The sequence below is a fragment of the Mchenga conophoros genome, linkage group LG20, assembly GCF_057382185.1.
Source record: "Mchenga conophoros isolate Kocher_MC1m ecotype Shallow Benthic linkage group LG20, M_conophoros_male_GT1.1, whole genome shotgun sequence".
NCBI classification, from domain to species: Eukaryota; Metazoa; Chordata; class Actinopteri; order Cichliformes; family Cichlidae; genus Mchenga; species Mchenga conophoros.
This window is the reverse complement of record NC_140545.1, coordinates 28,707,254-28,719,583: the sequence shown is the minus strand read 5'-3', so window position 1 is coordinate 28,719,583 and position 12,330 is coordinate 28,707,254. Positions and strand designations below refer to the sequence as shown.

The window sequence follows — 12,330 nt, the reverse complement described above, 5'->3', positions numbered from 1 at the left end:
GCGCGTTCAACTCTTTCTGTACACCGTTATATTTGTGCCACAAAACCAGCCAATCACAGACTTGGATGCAAAAAAATCTGATTGGCTGTTTTGGTCTCCAATCAGCTCAAAATGATGAAATGCAATATCCCAGAATCCATTTCGTCCAAAAATCAAACGAGGCAGTGGCGGAGGAACACAGTGTGGTGGAGTTTGAAATATTACTCTGTCTGGGTCACAAAATAAACTTTTAAGATATTTTCATGCGAGAATGATGCTGTGTAAACTTCAAATATCTGCTTGATTTATCAAGACATCACATATTTGCATAAGTTAACGTTTTCTGAGATGCCTGTTACCCACCAGCTGATCGCATAGCTGGACTGGCCATTGGGCATAGTGGACATTTGGCGGTGGGCCGATGGTGATTTTTCATTTTTATGTTTGTTTGTTTGTTTGTTTTTCTAACGGTATAAACAATGAAAGGTGGTGGATTAGCCAATTGGTCATGATCAGCTCTGGGCTGGACCAATTACAATACATCTGTATTGAGGGGAAAAGGAACGTGATTTGTCACGTACTTCAGCGAGAATGAAAAAGACACAAAGCTGGAGTTATTCTGTCTTTACGCTGTCAGCTGCTTCTTCTTCTCTCATTCTCTCCCCTCTCTCTCCTGTTGCTACTTCAATCATGAAACTGCTTAATGATCAGCTGATCGTCTCTCTTGTTTGTTTATCGCCCACTTTGCGCCAGAAAGACGAAATCAGCGGATGTCGCGCTAAACAACAGTAGCACGTTCAAGCTTGATAAGCTGTTAGAATTTATTTTATATTACTTTCTAGGATCAGCTGATGTTTGCTGGAGCCACAGCTGTTAAAGCTGCTGCTCATGATATCGGTTTGGATATGTGGTGAGAGGGAAACAAATACATATATACCAACAAGACAGTGTACATCACTGTCACAACAGCGTTTGTTTTAGTTCAAAGGCTTTATGGTTTTTCCTGTAATACCTGGTGGTGTAGTCTGTGATTTATTTTTTAATTTTTATTTTTGTCAGTTCAGCCTTATATATTACATTTAACCCGAGTGACCACCCGGTCAGCTGGTGGGTAACAGGCATCTCAGAAAACATTAGAGCACTTATGCAAATATGTGATGTCTTGATAAATTGAGCAGATATTTGACGTTTACACAGCACCATTCTCGCATGAAAATATCTTAAAAGTTTATTTTGTGACCCAGTAAGAATAATATTTCAAACTCCACCACTCTGTGTTCCTCCGCCACTGCCTCGTTTGAGTTTTGGACGAAATGGATTCTGGGATATTGCATTTCGTCATTTTGAGCTGATTGGAGACCAGAACAGCCAGTCAGATTTTTTTTTGCATCCAAGTCTGTGATTGGCTGGTTGTGTGGCACAAATATAACGGTGTACAGAAAGAGCTGAGCGCGCACGGGCAGAAATGTTGAGAGCGCGAGCAACACGTTGAGAGCGCGAGCAACACGTTGAGAGCGAGCGCAAATGCAAAAACTGAGCGAGAGGGGCTGCTAGTGTGTGTGTGTGTGTGTGTGTGTGTGTGTGTGTGTGTGTGTGTGTGTGTGTGTGTGTGTGTGTGTGTGGATAATAGCAAACACTGAAATACAGTTTTTGCACGCAGCAATGAATTTTGTTCACTCAAATTTAGCTTTTCTTCGCTCAAAATAAATTTCTCCTCAAAATGCTACACTTGCACCTGCAAATATTTTTTACATGCACTCAGAATAGTGGCACAAAAATAACGCTATAGTTATCTGGCTTCACGGAGAGATAGAGTTGGTCCTAGCACTGAACCCTGTGGAACACCATACTTAACCTCAGCTTGTGAAGAAGACTCTCCATTTACATGCACAAATTGGAGTCTATTAAATAGATATGATATAAACCACTGCAGCACAGTACCTGTAATACCTACAGCGTGCTCTAATCACTCTAATAGGATATTATGGTCGACAGTATCGAAAGCTGCACTGAGGTCTAGCAGGACAAGCACAGAGATGAGTCCACTGTCAGAGGCCATAAGAAGATAATTTGTAACCTTCACTAATGTGATTGTTGTACTGTGATGAGTTTAGAAATTTGACTGAAAGTCTTCAAATAAACTATTCCTCTGCAGATGATCAGGTAGCTGTTTTACCACTAATATTGTTTGTTTTGGTTTGGTTTTTTTATTTGTTTTTTTTGTTTGTTTGTTTTAGATAAAAGGAAAGTTAGAGATTGGCTCATAATTAGCTAAGACCACTGGGTTAAGTGATGGCGTTTTAATTAATGGTTTAATCATTGACACTTCTGATGAATAGTTGATAGAACAGCTGAAGGGCCAGATGCAGTTCTGCTGTGTCCTGTACTAGGTCTTTGATGGATTTCTTTCCCATTTCTCAAGGACATGACATTTAAATATTCTTAATATTTAAACGCAATGGAGGTGCTGAACATGGTCCACTTGGACTGAATGTCCCCAGTCTCCTCGAAATGCTGTCTAAGTTCAGATGCGGCAGGCTGTTCCAGCAACACCCCTGCAGGTCTCGTTGCCCAGTAGGATGAAGAAATTCAGAAACGAAAATACTGATAAATCAGATCAGTGCGTGAAATGTTCATACACACGATTTGTGCATACACACTGTTAGTAAATGATGCCTAATATCCCAGAAGTTTGACTTGATGCTATACGATGTTAATAGGTGTTCTATTAGGTTTTTTCAGCAGTGTATAAAGCCCTAATTGTCTTTTCTTCTTGTTCTCAAGCTTACTACACTGATGTCCCCAAGATTGTATACGCATCGAGGACACATTCTCAGCTTGCACAAGTTATGAGTGAATTAAAGAACACTTCATACAGGTAAGCATTTCTAAAAACTACTGGATATAAGTTTTTGATTATGCATGATTGTCTGAATTAGAGCTGTTCACAATATAAAACAGTTTTATTTTATACAATTTGGGGAGGAATTCAAAACAGCTGCAAATTTCAAGGTCATCAGTTCTTGAAACAATTGTACATAAGTAAGTTATTTGTCACTGCTGGCAAGACCCTGTTAAAACGGTTACCCTCCGATGAGAGGAAACTTGGTTAGGATGGACAACCCAGGAACCACAAAAGCTGGAGCCTACCATAACCTGGAAACTTCTACAGCATCAGCTTCACTGTTCAGTGAAGCGACTTTTACATTACCATGCACTGAGGCTGTCAACCAATATGCTCTTAAATCAGCATTTTCAAGCTCATCTGCAATTTTCAGCTACCTACATAGATGGGTCGAAACCCAAATCCATTTAAATTGTATATTGCACAAAGTTACAAAATTATCCTGAAGCTTGTTGAAAGCTACTAAAAGTGTATGATCAAGGTGCAACTTGCTAAGTGGCATTTGACCAAATATTAGTGGGGCTTTAAAGGGTTATTACATATGCTACAATCATTTTGAGGCCTTACTGAGTCCAGCACCTCTTGTCTGTTCTGGTTTTGTTGACTATTTATGGTAATTCAGTTCTCCAATGTCTCTGTTGATTCAGGCCAAAGGTGTGTGTGCTGGGCTCAAGAGAGCAGTTGTGTATTAACCAGGAAGTCATGCGTCAGGAGAGCAACCACGTCAAAGTAAGTTATAAATGCAGTTATAAAGATATAAATATAATGGGATGTTTTAATTGTTATGTCCAATGAATTGTATTAAACACAAAACACTGAATGTTTGCAACCTCACTACTGATTTACCAAAAAATATCTACTTTTGACAGACTCACAAAGACCAAACATCAGTTGTACCAACTCTACTCTATTGGACTTACGCTCAGAACAGTAGCTTCACTCTTGTTCTGCTCAGCGGCCTAAAACTATAGCATTACATAAACCAGTTCTCCATCTGCTGCAGGGTCTGGTTGGTGTGGGCCAGTGTGCAGTAGATCTCAAGAACAGAGGTGCTACTATCACCAGCTCTAGTTCAAGACGGTGGAGTTGCATTATATCTGAGGCTGCTCAATGAAATCAACGACCATCTCAACAGCAACTTTAGATAATCTGTAGATAAGCTTTGTTGTCACTGTTGCAGGAAAACTGAAAAATAGTTTCTTTGTTCAAACTCATTGTTGGATCTCTTCAGTTTAGCATCATGAATCCAGAATAGAAGATGATGATGAACTTTTATTTTGGACATATAAAACAACCAAAACAATATATACACATACACACAGATACATGCATAAACAAAATCAAAATGACATAAAAATACCCACTCATCATCAAGTCCAACCCCATTATCAACATTCTATTCACCATATTCATCATTACCCCCACTCCCCCTCAGATGGCTGAATACACTTGCCCCACACAAAAAAGAGGGGAAAATGTAAGTATAAAGATGGGTATAATAATAGATATGATTCCAATCATATCTATTATCAATGTCCAGCCTTGTGGACATTGATCCTGCTCAGCACCGCTCCTACATCGGTGGGGGAGAGAGTCAGACCACCAACCTCTGACTCTCTCCCCCACCGATGTAGAAGCGGTGCTGAGCAGGATCAATGTCCACAAGGCTGCAGGTCCTGATGGCATCCCCGGGCGTGTTCTCAGAGCGTGTTCTGGGGAGCTTGCAGGAGTGCTCACAGACATATTCAATCTGTCCTTGGCCCACGCTGTGGTACCGGCCTGCTTCAAATCCACCTCCATCGTCCCGATACCCAAAAACTCCAACCCATCTTGCCTCAATGACTACCGCCCAGTAGCACTCACCCCCATCATCACTAAGTGCTTAGAGCAGCTGGTCCTAGCACACTTCAAATCCTGTCTCCCCCCCACCCTGGACCCCCACCAATTCGCATACCGCCAGAACAGGAGCACAGAGGATGCAGTCTCCATCGCACTGCACTCTGTCCTCTCACACCTGGACAACAACAACACATACGCCAGAATGCTGTTTATAGACTTCAGTTCAGCATTCAATACAATCCACCCCTCACAACTCATCAGGAAACTGACAGACCTTGGCATCAGTTCCCTCATCTGCAAATGGTTACTGGACTTCCTGACCAATCGCCCCAAACATGTCCGGCTGGATAACCGCTGCTCATCTACAATCACGATGAACACCGGTGTACCACAAGGCTGTGTGATGAGCCCTTTCCTCTACTCCCTCTTCACCCACGACTGCAGACCTGCTGATGGTTCCAACACCATCATTAAGTTTGCAGATGACACCACGGTGATTGGCCTCATCAGTGACAACGATGAGGCCGCCTACAGGGAGGAGGTGGATCGTCTGGCTGAGTGGTGCGACAGAAACAACCTGCTGCTTAACACCGAGAAGACCAAGGAGCTCATCGTGGACTATAGGAGGAATGCTGACCCACATCCACCCATCCACATTAAGGGGACGGCTGTGGAGCGTGTGAGCAGCTTCAAGTTCCTGGGAGTCCACATCTCCGAGGATCTCATCTGGACGATCAACTGCTCCAAGCTGGTCAAGAAGGCTCACCTGCGCCTCTTCTTCTTGAGGACTCTGAAGAAGAACCACCTGTCCTCAGACATCCGGTGAACTTCTATCGCTGCACCATCGAGAGCATCCTGACCAACTGTATAACAGTCTGGTACGGGAACTGCTCTTCCTCGGACCGGAATGCGTTGCAGAGGGTCGTGAAAACTGCCCAGCGCATCGCCGGAGCACCACTTCCTGCCATAAAAGACATCTACAGGAAGCGGTGTCTGAAAAGGGCTAGGAAAAGACCCCAGTCACCCATCACATGGACTCTTCACCCTCCTGCCCTCTGGGAGGCGCTACAGGAGCCTCCGGACTAAGACCACCAGGTACCGGAACAGCTTCTTCCCCACAGCTGTCAGACTCCTGAACTCTGCCTCCTGACATCTGACCCACGTTAAACTCATGGACTGAACACACACACACACACACACACACACACACACACACACACACACACACACACACACACACACACACACACACACACACACACACAATGGACAACTGTACCCTCAAACACACAATAATAACATGGACTGAACCACCACTCACAACCACTAGCACTTTATATAGCCTCTGTAGAAATTATCCACACCCTCACTTATCTTGACTGCACTACTGTATAGCTCTGTGTAAACAATCATTCTGTACATATGATAATTTTTAACCCTACAACTGTTTACAACTTGCATAGTTCCCATTTCTGTATAACTGTATATCTCAGATTTCTGTATAGTTTTTCATATTTATATCCTGTCCATAGCCTGTACATACTTATAGTTATAGAATATTCACAACATACTTCATACCGTGTACATTATAACATACCATAATAGACCCATTTCTGTAATATACTTACATATCTATATTTTTGCTAATATATATTGTAATATATCTATATCACTAAAGCACTTCTGGATGGATGCAAACTGCATTTCGTTGCCCTGTACCTGTGCATGTGCAATGACAATAAAGTTGAATTCTATTCTATTCTAATATCTATTAGCATAGTTGTATATAATATCAGTCATCAGTGCCATTCATTTCATAATGGCACAGATTTTGTAATCTATTGTTCCATCAGCTTTGAGGGATCACCTGATGAAGGCAACAGAACCACATCATCTGCAAAAAGCAAATGAGGTGACCTCCAAATCTGAGTCCATGTTATTCAGAAGGAAATGGGTGGTGTGCCCACTCCGGGTCAGGGACGAGTTCCTGCCCCAAGTGGAGGAGTTCAAGTATCTCAGGGTCTTGTTCACAAGTGAAGGAGGAAGGGAGATCAACAGACGGATTGGTGCTGCAGCTGCAGTGATGTGGACGCTACACCGGTCCGTTGTGGTAAAGAGAGAGCTGAGTGTAAAAGCGAAGCTCTCAATTTATTGGTTGATCTACGTCATGAGCTGTGGGTAGTGACTGAAATAACGAGATCGTGGATATGAGCTTCCTCCGAAGGGTGGCTGGTTTCTCCCTTAGAGATAGGGTGAGGAGTTCGGCCATCCAGGAGGGGCTCAGAGTAGAGTCACTGCTCCTCCACATCAAAAGGAGCCTGTTGAGGTGGTTCGGGCATCTGACAAGGATGGCTCCTGGTCGCCTCCTGGGTGAGGTGTTCCAGGCAAGTCCCACCGGGACGAGGCCCCGGGGCAGACCCAGGACACGCTGGAGAGATTACATCTCTCGGCTCGCCTGGTAACGCCTTGGTGTTCCCCTGGATAAGCTGGAGGAGGTGGCTGGGGAGAGGGTTATATCATCTGCAGACAGAGAGAGAGATGAAACCTTGTTTTTCCACTTAACAGTCACATGAAGATTTACCTTCCAAGGCCTCCCCCCGGAGGCCCCCTCACTCCCAAAGGTCAGAGAGGGGTCTCTTCCTCTCCAGTGTCTAATGGTGCCTGGGTGTGCCAGTCCACATCTAACTTACAATAACTGTGTGTGTAAAGCATAAAACACAAATATGATGCTATCCTTTCTATCTCTAACTAATATCTCTATACGTATTCTATTGTAAAACACATAATCAATACACTAAGGTAAAAGAAATTTCCATCAGAGTACCAACGTGAAAAAAATATACAATAGCAGATCATTAAGAGCGACAATACAAACAGTCACACTGCCTCATGGTAACCGTTCCTGACAGTTTCAGTTCCTTCTGCAGATTATTCCAGGAAACTTAATTTGAACTTATGGACAGAAGTCATTAGTAGGTTCCTATTTTTACAGTTTTTTTGTTTAAATACTTCTAATGCTTTAATTTGTATTAGCTAATTTTTTTTTCTTTCATTTTTATTCTGACAGTCCTGTTGAGTAATGAAAAAGATTTGATTATTTTCAAATTCGTAAGTTTCCTGGGTCAATCTATCTATCTTAACACATTAATTTGCTGCACTACGTTGCCAGCGATCTAGCTGGTAAAAAAAAAAAAAGATAAGTAATGGGTTAGGGCTAGATGGTTAGTGGTTTGTCTTAATGTGGAATCATTTTTTTGTTTTTCAGGTTCATATGTGCAGAGCCAAAGTTTCCACCAGGTCATGTGTCTACTACAACAACGTTGAAGGTAATGGTCTAACAGAGTGACTGTATCCGTGTAGCAGAACGCAGTCTGGAAAAGCATGTCCTGTTACCTTTTTATGTTTTACTGACTACATGTATAATTTAAATATTATATTATTTGACACTAATAACTCTCAAAGTATGGCACAACCTCTGAGGAAGCACTACTGTGAGAAAGTTTGGAGTCCAGGAATGTCCAAAATGTGCATATCAACAAAATATCTACTGCCTGCTTTCAGTTGATTTAAAAAGGGGGAAAAACTGTTATGTTGAGAATCTAGTCCATGCATTTGTTACTTTGATGACAGACTATTATAATTATTTATTATCGCGCTGTGTCAGCTGTTTTTCTTGCTGTGGAAAATGAGATAGGCTTTCAGTGACTCCCATATAACTGAAAATGATATCCCAAGGATCTGGTTTCATTCAAGAAGTCTGACCTTACCTCACTACTGAGCGCATACACTTCATGTCCCTGCTGGTCCGCAGCCTTAGTAAATTAATTTTGCCCTTGTATTGGGGCGACCGTGGCTCAGGGGTTTGGGAAGCGTATCTGTAACCGGAAGGTCGCCGCCGGTTTGATCCTTGGGCTCTCTGTCCTGGTCGTTGTGTCCTTGGGCAAGACACTTTACCCTACTGCCTACTGGTGTTGGCCAGAGGGGCTGATGGCGCGATATGGCAGCCTCGCTTCTGTCAGTCTGCCCCAGGGCAGCTGTGGCTACATCCGTAGCGGCCTCCACCAGTGTGTGAATGCGCAAATGAATGAAGAGTGGCATTGTAAAGCGCTTTGGGTGCCTTGAAAAGTGCTTTATAAATCCAATCCATTATTATTATTATTATTATTATTATTATTATTATTTAATTTCCAGCTGCACCACAGGATACTTATGAAAATCCCCATTCACACACCTGATCTCCACCCACTCTGCCTCCAACAATGCCCCCGTCCAAACCAGGTTTTGATGGGCCGAGCTCTGCCGCGCGGCATAGTTTGGAATCTACCCCTCTGGTACCCTACAGGAACGCTGTATGGCCCTCCAGAAATTGGGGACACAGAACACATGGCCCATCTCAATTAACAGACACTCGGAGGTTGTGCAACTGCAGCACTCCTGCCCCGACATCTGAGTGACCCATGGTAAATCGGGTGCAGTCGCCACCGGAATCATGGGGAGAGAGAGGGAGAAGAAAGAAAAGGGTCAGTAGGTCACCACAGCGGTCCCTCAGTGACTGGAGGTGATAGGACGGAGCCAGGAAGCTTCCCCATTGGGGCCACAGGGGGTGTAACTGAAATACAGACAATTCAGTTCGCATTTCTGTGTTTACAGTGATTAGTCTTTACCCGTTTTAACGTCCACAATTGTGGTTCCAGTCGTCTTGCTGCCAAGCTTGGCGTCACGTCTTGTTCCTCCTCTCTTCCCAGGTCTTGGTGCAATATTAAAATACACAATGAATGTTTGGAGGTTTTAATGTGAGCTGTGTTTGCTAAGTTCACCTGGTAATGCCACCAACTGATTGAGTGTCGGAGCTCAAAAGTAAACATCGAGCATCCACAAATACATCAAGATGATGTCTCCATGTGTGCGTCAGGCACCTGAAAACACATGGTGGTGAGGAGCCACCATGTGTTTTCTGTTTTCTCCTCTCTTTTTGTCTTTCCCATGATCCCCCAACCTGTCATGGCAGATTTCCCTTTCTGAGCTTGATTCTGCTGAAGGTTTCTTCACTTGATTTTGTTTTATTATTGTGATTTTTCTCCTAAATATTGTAGGGCTTTACCTCGTAGAATGACGCACCTTGATGTGACTGTTTTTGTTGGTTCTATATAAATAAACATGAAGTGAACCAGCTCCTGTTTTGAGTTCAGGCCACAGACTGGTGTGTGTCTGCTCCTGAACTCTACATGTTTTTAATTTAGGCTTCAAACTTTAATTTTGGATAAAGCTTGTAGTAGGTATGGAGTTAGTTATGCTGCTAGTTATAATGACACTCATACATTCTGAATGTTTTAGCATTGTAATAGTATGTATAATTAATTACACTTTATATTTTGATTACACTCTAGCCTTCTGTACATAGTATTTGATTTATTATAGTCCTTCTAGGAAAAAATCTGTTTGAGTCTGAAGGTTTAGGACCTGCCTGACCCGAGGCATCGTCTGGAGGGCAATGGGTCAAACAGGTGGTGGGTGGGATGCAAGGGGTCACCTGTGATGGCCCTGGTTTTAATCACATGTTTCAGTGATTTAGTATCCTATAAATACCAGATCTCAAGCTTGATTTTTCTTCTTCTTCTAGATAAGAGCACTGACAGAGATTTGGTTAATTCTATCCTCGATGTGGAAGATTTGGTCCAATTTGGCACCAAACAGAGGTTTGTAGTTCATGTGTTCATTTTTTTGTAGTTGTCTGTTTCAGTCTCTGTACTGCACTTTCTTTCTTTGGTAAGAAATAATCATTGGTAACATTGGCGGCTGGGTGTCTCTGTGTGACACCAAACTAATGTCTTAATATTTGATTTTTCTGCTTCTGATTCAATCTGTGGAATCATTTAAAAAGTAGTTAAAAACTTTTCTGTTTAAACAAGCCTGCTGTTGATCAACATTCTTTTTAAAAATACATTTTTATTTACATGTAACCTTTTGTATTGTCTATATTGGTATGTTTATTTTAACTTTTGTGTACAGCGCTTTGTGACTGCACTCTCTCCAGTGTGAAACCTCCATTGTGATCCATCTGTCAGTAATCTACAGATGGTCACAATTTAGAAAGCTGAAGTCTTGATCAGAACAGTGAAGTGATCCAATAAATATGTGACCAAATATGGGCATTTCATTAGAGTGGGTGAGTCTGCTTATCCACTTAAAGTGGGGATATTAAACATGCAGCAAGAACTAGACTTCCAAAGGGTCCACTGTAGCATCACCTCTGCAAATTAGGAAAATTGCAGATTTATTAAAAATATTTAAAAAAAAAACAACACACAAAATTTTTTTCGATACTCTTGTTTAGTTACAAAATACTCGTGAGTGGTTGGGGGGAAAACTGAAGTGTACAGTTAGCTTCATAAGCATTTAGACAGTTATTAAATGTGCCATACAGTAGATTCTCACAGTCAACAATAAAAATGTGATTTAAGTGTACACTTGCAAAGTGAGTGGGGTTTAACAGACATTAAGTCTTAATTGTTTCAGAATTGCAGCCATTTTTAATGCATCGTCCTCTATTTTTAGCAGTTTAAAGTAGTCGGATGACTGACTGATAGACAGTTTCATGGCCAGGTGAGGACTGTTCTCTCATTCCATCACATATTAATCAGATAACAGATCTAGAGTTGATTCCAAGTGCTGAATTTGCATTTTTGTAGCAGTTCAGTAGAACTTTCATTATGAGGTCCAAAGTCATATCGAAGTGAAGGAGAACATTATTATGCTGAAAAACCCAAATTACTCTAAAATAGGAGTGGTCAAATCAACAATCTACAAGTGCCTGAGTGTGAAATAATAATAAATAATAAATATGATTTATGAAATAATAAATTGGCCACTAGAGGATATGTGGGCCACTGATATCAGGACATGAAAACTCCTCACGATGTATAGAGATCTCCATCAGACGCCCAGCACCACAGGCAACAGAAAGAGGCGAAGTTACAATGCAGGATGAAACACTGAGCATCCATGAATTCATCAGCAAGATGGGCCACCCGAGGTGAGCTGCTCCAAGTATGCCAAAGACATGATCAGGAACCATCATGGACAATCCCTGCAGTGGACGTACCATCAACATATCAACATGTTAGCTAGAAAAGGCCAGGTTAAAGGACAGCAGAGTCCTTAACGGACAGGACCCAAGTTGCAGACTGTGCAAAGGTTCCCCGGAGACTATCCAGCGCATAGTAGCGGGATGTAAGATGCAAACTAGGGCAGGCTACACTGAGAAGGACGATCAAGTGAGTGGGATACAGGAACATCTGTGCTGCATGTGTACTAGAAGTCCCCAGGTCCTGATGGGAGACAACACCAAAGGTGGTTGAGAAAAATTGGGCCTGTGTCCTGTGGGTCTTTCAAGTAACAGAAAACCGCAGCTGTGATAGAGGGGACAGCAACATCAGGTAGGAGCACAAGAAAATAGAAAAGTGCTAAAATAGAAAATGGAGAAGGGCTAAAGTAACAACTGGAGCAGATTTGAAATGAATGAAAGGGCCTTATCACAAATGAGCCATTATCATTTGAAGGATGCTTTTTGACTTTCTTTCAGTAGTTGTCCTGAAACTTCACTACCA

The 12,330-nt window shown here is 42.2% G+C and overlaps 1 protein-coding gene across 2 annotated transcripts in view; it reads left to right on the top strand.

Moving 5' to 3' along the window:
* LOC146551029 (regulator of telomere elongation helicase 1-like) overlaps positions 1-12,330 on the top strand; it is a 43,542-nt gene that overhangs the window by 9,807 nt on the left and 21,405 nt on the right. For both annotated transcript variants that reach the window (XM_085259184.1, XM_085259185.1), the window contains 4 exons: positions 2,764-2,857; positions 3,532-3,613; positions 7,989-8,049; positions 10,344-10,419. In XM_085259184.1, coding sequence (XP_085115310.1) covers positions 2,764-2,857; positions 3,532-3,613; positions 7,989-8,049; positions 10,344-10,419 — 313 coding nt within the window. The remainder of the gene's footprint in view (positions 1-2,763; positions 2,858-3,531; positions 3,614-7,988; positions 8,050-10,343; positions 10,420-12,330) is intronic.